General features: G+C 33.7%; 1 protein-coding gene across 5 annotated transcripts in view; it reads left to right on the top strand.

The window, feature by feature from the left end:
- Positions 1-16,088, top strand: part of LOC119835278 (protein outspread) — a 218,607-nt gene that overhangs the window by 155,471 nt on the left and 47,048 nt on the right. For 3 of the 5 annotated variants that reach the window (XM_038360006.1, XM_038360004.1, XM_038360005.1), the window contains exon 3: positions 10,847-10,912. In XM_038360006.1, coding sequence (XP_038215934.1) covers positions 10,847-10,912 — 66 coding nt within the window. Of the gene's footprint in view, positions 1-10,846; positions 10,913-14,737; positions 14,877-15,022; positions 15,054-16,088 lie in introns of those variants that run through there. The other 2 variants (XM_038360007.1, XM_038360008.1) reach the window with 2 other exon arrangements.

The following is a 16,088-nucleotide window of genomic DNA, read 5'->3' as shown; positions in this document are numbered from 1 at the left end:
TGTTTAACAGGATGTACCGCGTGAAGGTGAGGTTGACTTGGAACATTTAGGTGTTATTTTATTCCCTTACATCCCATCCAATGTTAACCTACTAAATGTTAAAAATTTTAATCATAACTCAAGACAGGTAAGAGTACGGTCTGCCTAAGACCACTATCACTGCATAAAATCGAAAAATCTCATATACTTCATATATTACCAATGATAAATAAATCACTTTTTAAATCATTCAAACTCCTTTGTTTAACACAAATCTCTTTACTCATTTTTCACATTTTTAAATTGAATAATTCCATGGTCCAAGGGCCCATCAATCTATTTCATAAATAATTAACTTTTGACAAGAACAAATATAGAGGTAGGTAAGTGGACAGCTTAATTGCTGTTATTTTTTGTGTGAAAAAATATCACCTTGAAAATATATATTGTTTATGATTAAAGATGATTTAACTCCTTCTAGAAGCATTTTTGATTCTTCATAAATAGTTACCGTTTGCCACCAGTTCTGGAAACAGTTTCTTAGGGGAGTCGGCAAAAGTCTCTAGTCTTTTAAAATGATGTTAATATTACAATAAGATATCAAATCTCCTGAATGTACATACTTTCTTGAATTTAATAATAGTACGAGAAATATTTATCATGTAATTCTTAACTACAACTTTAAGCTCTGGAATGCATTAATCTGACCTTCAGCTTTGGCATTCAAACTTCCAGCCTTTACGAGTCGTAATAGTTCCAGTATTTACTTAATTATCCATCAAAATTGTATTAAATAACCACCTACATAGAATATGGGAAATATTTTTCACGTCTGCAAATGCACATTTTTATACAATAAATGAGAATAAGTTTCGAGGCGGTTTTTTCTGTCTGAAGATATTCAGTACTCATTGGAACTAGCAGGATTGGCAGTAATATCCTAGTAGCATTTTCGCCGATCTACTCTAGGTTTTCACCTTAATTATCATAGAAATATTCAATATAATTCATATTATATAAATCGTTGAACATTTTTATAAAATTATAACGCAGCGTGCACGCGACGTCACATCGTAGTCGGATCATTTGTCACAGCCGGCGCTTGCGCAACGTAAAACTAACAGACTTGATTGATTAAAAAGTTAACTCCATTGTTTTCGCTTACAATGCTTTTGTAATTCAGCCCAGATAGTAACAAATCACCGTTGAAAGGTGTCGCTGTTGGTTGTCTTGTCAGCTGTCACGGACTTAAATCTTAATAGGTTAAACTATGGAATCATAGACGTACACGATTTAGAGGGACCATGGACTATAGACTGGGGCCTGTCCCGAAATTGTTGTAGTTGGTGTTTCGCTGTGGAGTTTCTGGGTACTGGTTATTGCATAATTTTATTTAATTAGAAATTATTGAAGAATAGAAGAAAATTGGTCACGAGGAGGGATTCGAATATGACATTCGCCGAATCGTTCCTCATTTTTAAAGCATTTGAGTGCTATAAAACTAAAAAATATTTTATTTTAATTTTGGAGAGTTTTATATTTCTGATGTATTAAGATTGTAATCTAGATTAATATGGGATAGTTCACACTACATTTTATCTTGTGATAATTAATTATATGTAATGTAAAGTCACGTTTGTTCAATCTGTGAAACTTGTAGTCTCCCGCGCAGTTGTAGCCATTTTGGTGTGGTTGCGTCACATCGATAAAGTGATGAAAACCGACTGCAACACAGTCTGCGGTTCGACTTCGCAGTCCCTTACTAAGTAATAGTGATGTATGTGGTTTCATATTGAGTTATCGATACGTAATTATAAACCGACATTTTTCGCAACTGTATACGCAACTTTCTTTAGCGTGTTATTTGGATGGTGTTTCGTCAAAAGGGGTGTGTTAATGTTAAAAATATCTTGAGCAAATATCTGCTACTTTTATGTAAAACATGGGTCTTCCCTAGGCCTATTTGTGAAGTGTTTTTAAGTAAAAACGACGATCATGAGACGGTTCGAACTACCTCTCCGTAAGATGCATGCTAAATATCAAATAAGACATAAACTATCAAATTAAATGTATTTTCTTTTATAAAAAACAAATGTTTATATCAAAATATAACTCAATCTTACACGATAACTACTAACGATCTCGAAATAATAGAAGGTATAGTGACTGCAATCCCTTAATTTAATAATTTCATGTTTTCGTGTTCTGTCAGTAAAATATAATAATGTCCGCGGCATAATCTTGTGATTCTTGTGAAATATTAACGAGTATTTCAATTATACCTCAACTGAACTATTTGTTTAATGCGCAATACACGGCATTCCAAAATAAAAAATATATATGTTTATAGTAACCGAACTTGTATTAAGAGATAAACTATAGCTATGTTATATTATTCTGTTGGGAATACGATTTTAGTTGGCGTCAACGTCAGCGAACTTTGTTTGTAAAAAGAAATATATGTATACAAAGAACTGAACAGAAAATCCATTATAATTCCAACTAATAAGTATAATGTATAATTTGGCATGAATCGAGAAATTTTATTGAGCCAATGGAAAAACTTGATCATCGAGCATTAATTAATTTTAATCGATTCATTTGAGTCCTTCGATTTCACAGATTGCACTGCTAACACCCTTTTTACAAAGAGCGGCTCTGAGATTTTATAATGATATTATATGATATAACAAAATACTTTTAATTTTTTCATGTTAGTTGCATACTTACGAGTATAAGAAAAACGAAATTTAATACGTAAATGTTTGAAAACGTTCTTTTCACTATATCTACAAAAACTCAAACATTTATTTATTCGATTGGCTATAGATAAGAATTCTTCTGGAAGCACTTTTGAATCGTCATAAAACAGTTTTCCCATTAACCACCTTACATATAATACATAACCTCATCCAAACATGCCTGCCTGCACCTCGCGTCCCAGTCATGCAAATAAGTTATCATCTCACGAATATCTCACATAACATTTATTAGATAAATTCAAATCGGGAAATCAATTACTAACAGATCAATACGCCCCGCTGTTAATATACATCGACCGCACCTGATCTGATAACCATTGTTTTGGCATTTGGGCGAGAAAATCCTATAACAATGGGATTAATTAAATCGAGTGTATCTGATTATAAGCTTACAGTATGAAGGTCTCCCGTTGTTACTGTGGTAATATTTGTATACTTTTAAGGAGCATCGCTTTTATTATAGTTTTCATTATTAACTTTTGCTACTTTGCACGCGTTAAATTCGGAGTAGTTATTGATGTTGTGTGAAACCTTGCTCTTGAATCACTCTATCTATTAAAAAATGTTCCATCAAAATCCGAAAATCTAAGTACAATACATACAGACGCGGGAAGCGACTTTGCTTTACTATACTGGCTGCGCCCCGCGGTTTCACCCGCGTAAGTCTGTATCCCGTAGGAATATCGGGATTAAATGATCCCTATATGTTATTCCAGTTGTCCAGCTATCTACGTACCAAATTTCATTGCAATCGGTTCAGTAGTTTTTGCGTGAAAGAGCAACAAACACACACACATCCTTACAAACTTTCGTATTTATAATATTAGTAGGATAGGATAGTGATATAATTTATCCATATAAATTTAAATTTCGTTAAATCTTTAAGGTCTAATAATCTTATCGTATTTTCAAACTACAAGGAACTTTATAAAATGAAATGAGCATAATTTCGTAACTGTTTGTGGCGTTTAACCTAAAATGAAGTAACGAAATATTATACAAGACTAGCTGTGCCCCGCGGTTTCACCCGCGTAAGTCCGTATCCCGTAGGAATATCGTAATAAAAAGTTGCCTATATGTTATTCCAGTTATCCAGCTGTCTACGTACCAAATTTCATTGCAATTGGTTCAGTAGTTTTTACGTGAAAGAGTAACAAACATCCATACATCCATACTTACAAACTTTCGCATTTATAATATTAATAGGATCTTATTTATATTTTGTGTAAGTTGTGGGTATATTCGTGAAATATTTCCTGTATAGTCAAATTAATTTATCTTTCATTGTCAATAATATATGTTGATAAGATTTAATACATAATAAAATATGTAATCTTTGTACTATTAATTATTAAAAATATTGGAAAAACATTTGACTATTCTTTAGATATCAATTCTTGACTCTTTTAGAGGAAACTCGTAATATTACAGTATTTTATTTATTACAGAGTAAATATAATCGATTCAATATTTACTACACATCGAGTTATATTGTAAATATTTAATCGATATAACACAATGTTGTTTCATAAACATCGAACAGATTACATAAGATGTACTTCAAAGGTTTTTTCAATAACCGATATCGGTCACTGTTCTCGATCCAACATCGATTTATAATATTACATCAGATCACAATCGAATTACGAAATGAGCACGTGTTTCATTGTTTTAGACCGTAATTACGCTCGGGCATTTCAGATACAGCTCGCAATGGCACCCTGTGAACTTGATACCGATTGCAGAAAAATTCAAAGTATACTTTATATTGTATGTAAATTTTTCAGTTATTCCAAACCGGAATATGTTTTGGGACATGTAGTTTTTAGCACGACTCGTAAAAACAGAACTTATCAAATAATGCTTATCCCTACAAAATATCAATTTTAAATAATTTTATAAATTAATGAATTGTTTACAATCCATATGTCCGTGATATTCGTGTATTCACAGAACATTACTATTTTCATAAGCAAAACCAAAGAATGTATCTTTCTTTCACTATTCGCATTGGTATTAAAGAATCTAGACATTCCAATTGAGACGCCAGCCAAGCATACCAACGTAAATCATACGATATCAAAACTATCTTTTTATTCAACCACTTTTACCAACACTATAATTTCGTTTCACCGTAACTCATAAAATATTAACGACCTAGGCTCATAGTCGTTAATTATACGCTATGAGAAAACTATCCTTTTAACAACTGCGATTTCACTTTCAATTTTCACATTATTACACAGTTGCCGCAATCCGATTTGGTCTGTTAATGAATAACCATTTTTATGTATATTACCAACAACAATGGACGTTATCTCATTACTCATAATTAAATGTACTGAATGTAGATTTAATTTTATGTTGTTGTTTAACTCGTTGTTATTTTAATGTCGACATGAAATATATGTACAGTGAATAGTGGTTGTTTCATGTTTAACAATTATCCACTTGAAATAAGTGTAGTGTTTAATAAGTTGTATGAAGTGTTCGAACTGTAATATAATATACACAAATATGTTATGAAACGTGATTAACTGTGTTTGAGTCTATATTAAACTTAGTGCTTGAAGAAAATAATAAGTCGGTTACATATATGATAACATAATGTACAGAATGCTGTTTCTCCGACCGTACGTACAAAAGAGACCTCCCGCGATATTTTTAAATACACATACTTTCACTTCATTTGCATCTATCATTATTTAGGTATTACCAACGAAATTGTCTCATAATCCCAATTTAATGCGTTATTATATATGCTCGTTAAATTGCGAACGAGAAATCATATAATCATGGCCGGTAATTGACAATATCAAAAGTAGCGGCGGATATATCGAAATACCGATTTGAGAGGAACGCTATACGCATCATTAGGGGATTTCGATCGGATAATCGTTCCGGATCGCGGTCGGCGAGTGCGAAACGGCCGATCGGTCCGATATCGGCGCGTGCGCAATCCGATCATCCGCGCTATTTTATTGAAAGGAATTTAGTACCCGTCGATACTAGATAAGTCATGATTTATTGCTCTCTTCATACATTATTTATGCTAATTGAATCGGAATTTGAAGATCTAAAGGCGACCATTTGAATAAGTCAAATTATTTGATATTCTGGCTGGTAACGAGCTAATAAACTATTTTGAAAGCAGCTGTGTCGCTACTATTCATGCGGCATTATGTTTAGAGATCAAATCAACGTATTTATTTAATTATGCTTAGTTACTTCGTCTAATGGTTACGGTAACTATAAATCTAACTATTCGTGTTATCTTTCTCAAAATAAATATCCTTACAATTATTTTGTTTTTACATTATTTTTTATTCATAATGGATATAATTTCTTTATTCTTTATTTAATTTAATATTCTTTGTGTTCTTAATAGAAGAACGTATATAGAACTTCAAATAAAATATACACAACATTGTATTACAGTGAGTATCAACTAAGTATGTGAATACTATGCTAGCTAGCTAGGAATTTCCGGGGTGAAAACTATCCTATGTCCTTTCACAAACTATCCCTGAACCGAATGTTACACAAATCGGTTCAGAGCTTTAGACGTGAAGAATAGACGGTCGGACTTTGCATTTATAATATAAAGTAAGGATAAGTGTTATACATATTCCATTCAAATTTCATTCTGAAAATGCATTATGTGTATAATGGAGCAGCTCGAAGGAACGGGTTTGTTCAAATTTAAATTTGTATAATCCCGTTGGCGAGGCTCGAAGCCGGAGATAGTGACAATCTTATCTATCCAGTATCAACCCAGCCCAGCCCTATTAACGCACGACCGACTTTCCCTGAGTATTTGAACGCAGATTCTTACCGATTGTCTACACTGAACGACCTAGTAGGTAGGTCGTACATTAAGTGTAGATACATTATACATTTCCTTATATGGTCGTGAAATCGTTCGGTATGTAAGAATAATGTGAGTTATTGATGAACGTTTATTCGGTGCTCGATTGTCTAGGATGTGTTAATGGAGCACGGTTGTAGCAAGGCAATGTCCTACTAATCCTGCTTATTATATAAATGCGAAAGTTTGTAAGGATGTGTGTGTGTTTTGCTATTTCACGTAAAAACTACTCAACCGATTGCAATGAAATTTGGTACGTAGACAGCTGGACAACTGGAATAACATATAGGTAACTTTTTATCTCCATATTCCTACGGTATACGGAATTACGCGGGTGAAACCGCGTGGCGCAGCTAGTAATTCATAATGTTTGCTAGGTCGTGGAATCACCATATTATTGTTGCACAAGCCAAACGAGTGTAATTTTACAAGGCTTGCATTCATGTGATTAGGAGACTAGTGTTAATGGAATTGTATTTATAGTTCTAGAAATGAAAGAGGTGAATTAATTGCAGTCGATTTTTTAATAATTTCGTTGTATCTTTATTGAATTTATGCTTTAACCAAATTCTATGTCGAATTGGGTTGATGGAAGTGACGCTCTGTTGATAGTTTTATACTCAAACTGAAATGTACCGTGAATAGAAAATACAGCATTTGAATTGTTGCCCCTCCACACTATCAGTATCGTTGGAGCCAACCCTATTACACAAACCGCACCCAACTAACCTCAAATCACATCTAAGCTTAGCACTTAGCGGTCCAGTCGTCAAATTAATTAATCTTACATACAGCAAATTGGCCGTGTCGCGTCGCGTGACCGACACGACACGATCTTTATCTGGGCGGCGACACGACAGCCGACACTGCATGAACGGTAATGCCACTAATGCCACTAATACCACCAATTAGCCGCAACTATTTGCGTTATCGTGTACGTGGTATTTGGAAGGCTGTTTTTGACTTAGATTGTTATGGCGGAAGTGGAGTATGCATTGACATGTCAGGTACTGAATTATTTATATAAGCGTATATATTACTCGTTTAGATTTAATTATTTATTCTTCTTTCTTACACTTGTGGCGATAACGCCTTTTCTTATAATTTTTAACTGTGATTTTTGTGTCAAAAAAAGCTACGATTTAGTTATTTTTTTTAACTCTAATATTACTTTGCACGGTATGAAGTTTCAAATTCCACTTTCTTTTTTTTGGTATATAAGCCCCGATTCCGCGCGGATTATCATTTATGGTAATTGAAATTATATAAACTATCATATTTTTTAAGCTAAAACTTAAGCTACAAATGCACATGGTGTGCAAATTTGATTAAAAACGATTGAGCAGTGTAGGAGTACAGCGCGGAGATAAATGTGACTTAATTTATACATATTACGTATATTACGTAATTTATATATATGTTAAGATATTATGAGCTCTAGTCCCGTTCTCACGATTTATTGCCTATTTCATTATATAAACAGGAGATTGTTGAAGGAAGCAATTCCCCTTCCTCGCCGAGTGTTTATATAACATGATCGATGTGACAGACATCCGAATCCGTTCAATCATTCTTGCGTGATTGAGAACCGAACATACAAACTGTAATCGTTTAAGAATAACCAAAATATATTTTAATTACTCCATTAGTATCTCCGGTGTGTTTCCTTTTTTGTTTGTTTGTTTTTAATGACGAATTTTTTATTAATCCTACTAGTCCAACTAATGTTATAAATACGAAAGTTTGTAAGGATGTCTGTGACTACAGAACCAATTGCAATGAAATTTGGTATGTAGATAGCTGGACAATTGGAATAACATGAAGGCTATTTTTTATCCCGATATTCCTACGGGAGACTTACGCGAGTGAAACCGCGGGGCGCAGCTAGTCATACGATAATTTTATATTCGACTACTTCATACATTTCACAACGAGAAAGTTGAAACATTGTTTGTTACACTTTCTTTTAGTCGATATTTTAATTCAAATATTTATACATATGAACTAGATAAAAAAATCAGCCGATTCCGCGAGTAGCTAGTCTTTATTACAAGATAAAATATTTAATTAGGTACTGAACATTCACACATTTATAAAATACTGGAGCATGTCACACCGGTCTCTATGTAAATTGCGTTTATCTGAATTCAATCTGAGTAAAAAACATATGCCTATATGTGGCTCAAAAATGCCCATTTATATGCGTGCAATGTTCTCTTCAAACGAGTAAATGTATCGCCTTATCAGCCGGTAATGGCTGCATCATTAGTGATGCTTCCACATTGACGAACTGTTTAGATAACTTACAATGTTGCAAATGCTAATATAAATTGAGTGTTATTTTGAATAGATAAGAAAGTGCTTCGATTATATTTAATGAAACGTAACAAGAAAATGCTGTTTTGAAGTCGATTTTATTTTAATTTCTTGCATAGCTGCCACCTCCGTTTATATTTGCAATTGTAAACGATTTTTACGTCTTAAATAATAATAATAATAACTTTTACTACAAAACTGTTTTTCCCCGTTGTTTCCACAGTAGAAATCTAAATCCCCAAAGCAATAGTCGTCTTTTCTATATAAAACGTAAGTATTGTCTTTTAACTGATTTATCGCGAGGATTACATTTTAAAATTAAAGGCTAACAACCTGAACTGAACCCCCCTTAGCTCCCCGTGACCACGCTCGCTGTAAAGCTCGAAACGCCGAGTTAAATAATATAATTAATAAATCGCGTTTAAAATTCGTTTTACATTCCTTCCAACGATAATGTTAATATATAAAAATAAAGGTAACTGACTGACTGTTCTATTAGCGCACAGCCCAAACTACCAGACAAATCGGGCTGAATATGACCCCAATGATATAGGCATCCACAACGATAGGATTTTGATGAATTCTAATAAACGGGAATATAATTTTGTACCAATAAAATGTATATAGACCACGCGGCAAAGCGACGTACAAGCAGTTTTACATAACAGCTAGTAAAGTATATTATAATAATTTATTACATTTAAATCTTTGAGATTTTCGCAGCTGACTTTTGCATCACATATCTCCATAAGTAGATAAGAAAATGCTTAAAAGCATTAGAAATAAAGCAGGCTAAGGACATACAATTGTTATGTAATTGGTCTCAAACACTCTCATTGTTTTGTTTTCTTTATATGCTAATATTACAAGATATACTGGGAACTAAGCACCTTATCTTGTTGTAGCGTAAAACGTATCTAACCTCTTCTGATAGTATCTTTTCTCATAAAATTATAATTTGAAATACTGCTGGACAGTAACATCTATCTAAAGGGAAATAAATTAGACATAATGTTTTCCATTAAAATACGATCAATCGCAACATACTACTATGTAATTAATTCATTAATAAAGGTAATATGTAGACATATAAAAAACATATTGTAAACAGTAAATTACTTCAAAATCATATAAAATTCCTATCATAATTCGAAGTTGTCTTTGAGTTTTGTTGTATACTGACGCTCGGGTCGGATCCACCGAGTTTGACCCATAGTAGAAACAAGATAAAATATGTCCTATGATACTCACAGATAACTTACCTTTTTTTAATTTTTTTTTTTATGTTACAGTCGGCAATGGAGCTGGTGGGACGCCTGATGGTAAGCGCTACCACCGCCCATGAACATTTGGAGAGGCATAAGGTCCATTGCAGACCTTACACCTCTACAAATGGATTGCCGACTTTTTGGGAAGGGATTAAGAAAGGATTGGCGATAAGAATAAAGGAAAGGACTGGGAAGGGATTGGAATTTGAATCGGAATCATTTTAGTATTTTCTTGTGTTTGGTTTCACGCGAGTATTATACATTTAGAAATTAAAAACTTTTCAACGGATTTTAAACGCGATTTATTCATTATATTATTAACCCGACGTTTCGAACACTTTACAGCGAGCGTGGTCACGGGGAGACTGAGATGTTATATGTCTTGAAGGTCATACAAAAATTGTTGTTTGTGAACTACCTCCACCTATTTCTTCGCAGTTGGTATGTGGAGTATTTTTCTGGATGTTGACAAAAGTAAAATGATTCCGGATTTTAAATCGCGTTTAAAATCCGGAATCATTTTACTTTTGTAAGTAAAATGATTTTTCAAATCGGTCAGTAGTATCATCGCCTATTCAATACAAAAAAATTTAACGTTCGTCTTTACAATAATAGATAGATAACATGTTTAACCATCCTTTTCATTGTTACAGCGATGGCAGCGGAGGTGGTTCGTTTTATATGACGATGGCGAGCTCACCTACTCTCTGGACGAACACGTAAGTACTTGTGTTTATTTACAAATAATTAATGCAATAAATCAATTATTATTACGATCTTTGCTTAAGTTATATTGTGCCATGGACATGATGAAATGAAATTATAAATACGAAAGTTTGTAAGGATGTATGTGTGTTATGCTCTTTTACGCAGAAACTACTCAACCGATTGCAATGAAATTTGGTACGTAAAGAGCTGGATAACTGGAATAACATATAGGAAACTTTTTATTTCAATATTCCTACGGGATACGGACTTACGCGGTTGAAACCGCGGGGCGCAGCTGGTATATCATAAATCTGGCAATAAAAAAAAAATGTGTATAATTAAAAAAAACCTCTTTGCGGGCAAGAACTTTAGCGTTAGTACTGTGAGCGTAAGTTAATATTTAATAGAAGACGATATGAATCAAACCTACTTTCAAACTTTACAATGTAACAGATGCACAAAACACTATCGCCAATACAAAAACCAAATAAATAATGAACGGAAAATTATCCACCGTGTCCTCTAACAAACCGGAGGACAAGCTGTTACCAATTAACTTACCATAAAATGTCCAGCTAATGGGATTTTTCTGGTCGTAAATACAAGTGTAAAGTTGTGTCATCCCTATTGTGTATCAAAGCAAAAACGGCCACTTCCGTAAACTTCTTATACTTATACATCTCGCACGATATCCAGCCAGTCTATTAGCTATGAGTTAGGGTTGTCGCTTAGTATTTCAAAATTTTCGAAATACCCTCTTAGAAGAAAATTTTGAAAAGAAATTTGTTTAATATTAAGGCTTTCATAACAAAAAAATAAACATTTCTCTTAGAAAATAATTTAAAAATATCGGTGTTTGATATTCACAACTAACATACATAAAATGAAATATTTCATCTTTACGATTTTCATATAGATTCCAAACGGAAAGGGTTATTTTATTTCATTAACAATTCTGTCGCGTCCTTTAAATTTTATTTAACAATAAAACTTGCCGCGGCCATATCATTGACCGTTATCCACCACAGCGCCACCCCTAGCTCTACAAATTGAAACCAGTCGTATAGGGCATCGCGTAATTGACTTGTTAGCGATATCGCCGAGACATTCACCCCGCCCTGCGCTGGGAACCACACATACCGCCGTAACGTTATTCAAAACATTCTTATTTATTTTGTTGGTACTACTTTCTTAGGATAATCGTCCTAAGAGAGTACTACTAGAATACTATAATACTACTACAATTGTAGTACTATAATACTTAATGCCATAGCACAGTAAAATAAGTACAGCTATAGTGATATAGCCCATATCCTTTTCCTTACCCTTCCCAGTCCTTTCCTTTATGTCTATCGCCAATCCTTTCTTAATCCCTTCCCAAGTCGGCAATCCATTTGTAGAAGCGTAAGGTCTGCAATGGACCTTACGCCTCTCCAAATGTTCATGGGCGGTGGTAGCGCTTACCATCAGGCGTCCCACCAGCTCCATTGCCGACTGTAGCATAAAAAAAAGTGAGGCGGTCGTAATTTTTTTGAAATTTTTCAACTTAATACGCGATTCTTTGTATTGTTTAGGAATACCAATTTATTGTGAAAGAAATGAAGATGTTAGTGAAATTTTAATTTTCAAGTGGGGATAGTTTACTTATCTTAGGAAAGGAGGATTAAAAACGACAATTATATCCCCAAATTTTGGATATTATAGCATGTACACATACATTAAACCTCATATGTCACATATTAGCAACAATCCACGAAAAACATTCATATTTTAATAACGAAGAAACATTATTATCACTAATTTCATCCAATCCATAAACAGTCCACGTTTTATACGTTATGGCCTTTAAACGTAATCCAATTAACATTTTATTGATTGTAAGAATGCTATCACAAAAAGGCAATCCAGTAAGGTTATACCGGTTGTTATATTTGCATTATTATTTAATATTCATCTTAGTTTTTGCAAGCACTCTTGTTATCCTTTGACATTTCAATAATTGAATCATCAAAGCATGATGTGTTTTTTGAATATCCCACGTGCAAACTGCAAATTGTAATAAAAATTATAGTTTATCTCAGTTGCACGGGATTTCATTACATAATATTTGGAGGGAAGTTTGACAAACAATAATAAAGCTCGCATTAAATCCTTTAAAACTCCTCCAAAATTTATAATAATCCATATAATCAGACTAGCTGCGCTCCGCCGTTTCACCCGCGTAAATCCGTATCCCGTAGGAATATCGGGATAAAAAGTTGCTTATACTTTATTCCAGTTGTCTAGCTATCTACGTACCAAATTTCGTTGCAATCGGTTCAGTAGTTTTTGCGTGAAAGAGCAATAAACACACACACATCCTTACAAACTTTCGCCTTTATAATATTAGTCGGATAGTCATAAAATACTACAAGTAAGACCTAAACTAAAACGAACTGAAATGTTCGCAAATTACACTTCTATTAGCCAAGCTCGGATAACAAGCTAAATAAAACGACGATATAATGCCCGTATAATTTAGTATCGCAAATAAAAACGTTTCTTTTCACGCTAAAACGCTGCCATGGCGTGACATCCATTTGCTGACGTGTTAACGATCGACAGGCAGTTGCTAAATGGTCACACATTGTGTACAATATAATGTGATGATACCTCCGACCCGGCTTCGCCCGTGGGTTGTTCAGCCCAATAAAAAGAAGAGTCTATGTGTATTAATAGGTTTTGATGTTTTGTAATACACCAGAAGTAACTACAATTTTGTTTGTTATAAAATATAATTATAATCAAGTAAATAATATTCGATTATCCTTTTTTTAAATTGATAATTACGGTCTTTCATTAAGTCTATAATATAAATACGAAATTGTGTTTGTTTAACGCCACAACGAAGCGATATTGTTCTATGATTTTTCTGTATGAAGATTGTTTGGAGCTTATAAAGTGACAGGCATTCAACCCACTGTAACACGTCATTTCCATCTGAATTTCCTGTCTCACCGTCGAAGCCGCGGCCGGAAAGCCAGTTCATAGTATGAAAACATATACTACGTTCAGAGTAACAGTAATTTTTAACTGCCTTAATACGTTTATCCGTCGAAAAATCTTTTACAGCGCGTTTGAAACAGCTTTCCACAGCTAATACATGTAGCATTAAAGCATTCAATTCAATAAGCGTCAAACAAATTCATAATATAATAATGTATAGAACAGGTAGTCGACTCGTGGGTGCATTTAAATAGTAGAAATTTAGTTAGAAATTCGGTGTCTACCTACGTGTACATAATAAATGCATTAAATGACACGCCTCGTGGGTGTGTGTGTGCGTGTATTCACATTTTTTATAATTGTCCCTAATTTGGACAACTCTGTTTAGATAACGGTAGTTAATATAGACCACTTGTGTTTTTTGACGGTGTAAAGACGATAATGAAGTTTAATGTGTGTATGTAGCTTAAAATTGAAAAATAGAAGGTTCTTAAATTCCATCTAATATGGAAAATAAACAGCTGATAAAAACAAACATGTTTTTTTAGAAATCGATTTTTTTAATCGGGGATCCCGGCTTATGAGCGTCAATTGTTAATACTAAGACTTAAGTTTATTTAAATACAAATATAACATAGGACATATTGTAGTTAAAAATAACTCGACACGAGCCAAGCCTGCAGACAATGCGTAAGCATCAACAAATCTAAAATATGTCTCCAGGTATTACATAAAACTTATTTAAGCATAATCGAGTTGAATAGTTCTCGGTCTTTAATAATCAATTACGAATTGCGCAACACAGCAGCCATTTGCAGACGTCAAGGAAGCCATGTCACATATTGGATTATGTGGAGACGCCCTATAAGTACAATGCGCTAATACATTCGCGAGATTGTAGTGCGCAGTGGCATCGTAGTGTTTACTTGACCGAATTCTCAGTAAAGGTTAGATGTATCTTTTATCCAACATCCACGTGATGAAAAAACGGTCTGTAAAACATTTTATTATACTAGTTATTATGTTAAAGACGAATGGAATATTTCGTATTTGCGTTACCGTAAGATTTAAAACTATTATGTGTACTTTCTCGGTTCTCTCTTCTCATCCAATCGGTTCAGTGGTGAAGAAGTGATATACAGACGAGAGTTGGTTTCCCATTTATAAGTATGTTTGAGTTTCTGTTAACCTAATAACCTCATAACCTAACCAGTATTTTTATATCGTCCGTTTCACAAATCAGACCATGTAGATATTACAAAATAGTTGCCCTATAGCCATAAGACGTCCAGAACAAGGTAATTACAAAACACATTGACGAGCTAGTAATCACGCGTGTCCACTCAGTAATAACATTTCGTTTACATCACACGTAAATGCCACGGACGCGATCAATTTTGAATCCTCGAAAAACGCCCGCAGCGCATAAGACTAATTGTTTCAATAATTTAAAAGCAATTCTTCACGTTTACAAACGAACGCAATTCCGTCGGGACAATGGTCAGCGCCCTCTGGTGTAATTGGTGATAATTTTTCTAATAGCTTTGCAATCAGTGGGTGTTTAATGCATCAATACGGTTGTCACGATTGAATTACGCGCAGAATTCGCTCTAGGGCATATATAATTGAAACTAAACGCCCAATTACTATTTCATTTATTCGATACAATTAATCTGCCTCGGGGGAACAATTTGTTTGGACCAATAGTGACGTCCTGCGGCGGGTCCACCCTTGGTTTATAATGTCAGTTGTGTTTGTAACTACCTGAAGGCCTCGACTTGGCTTACGAGATTTTCTGGACACGCCAAGAAGCTGTAACATTACTCAGATTTCGATAATTATTATTATTACTTATATATTCATTAGAACCTAGAACACGTCAAGTTATCATGTCATATAGAAACAGTTAGTTTTGAAACATTATTGAAGAATACATTATTGAATATAAAATTTGTCTGCATAATTCATATATAAGATTTTCATAACATCGATGTTGTAGGCCTAATAACTTTCTTCTACTACAGACAACAGAGTAATATGTATTATTTAATTTCTATAAAAACATACATACCTAAACAATAAAAATTTCCTATTACTAAGATATTTTTCAATCAGGACTAGTTCTCGAGATTATCTTATATAAACTAATAATTACGCGACTATTAACTGAATATACGAAGGTAGCAATGTTAAGATCGTTAA

This window comes from Zerene cesonia, chromosome 20, assembly GCF_012273895.1.
Source record: "Zerene cesonia ecotype Mississippi chromosome 20, Zerene_cesonia_1.1, whole genome shotgun sequence".
In the NCBI taxonomy this organism is placed as follows: domain Eukaryota; kingdom Metazoa; phylum Arthropoda; class Insecta; order Lepidoptera; family Pieridae; genus Zerene; species Zerene cesonia.
Note: the sequence above shows the minus strand (reverse complement) of the source record. Positions and strands in the feature narration are given on the sequence as shown.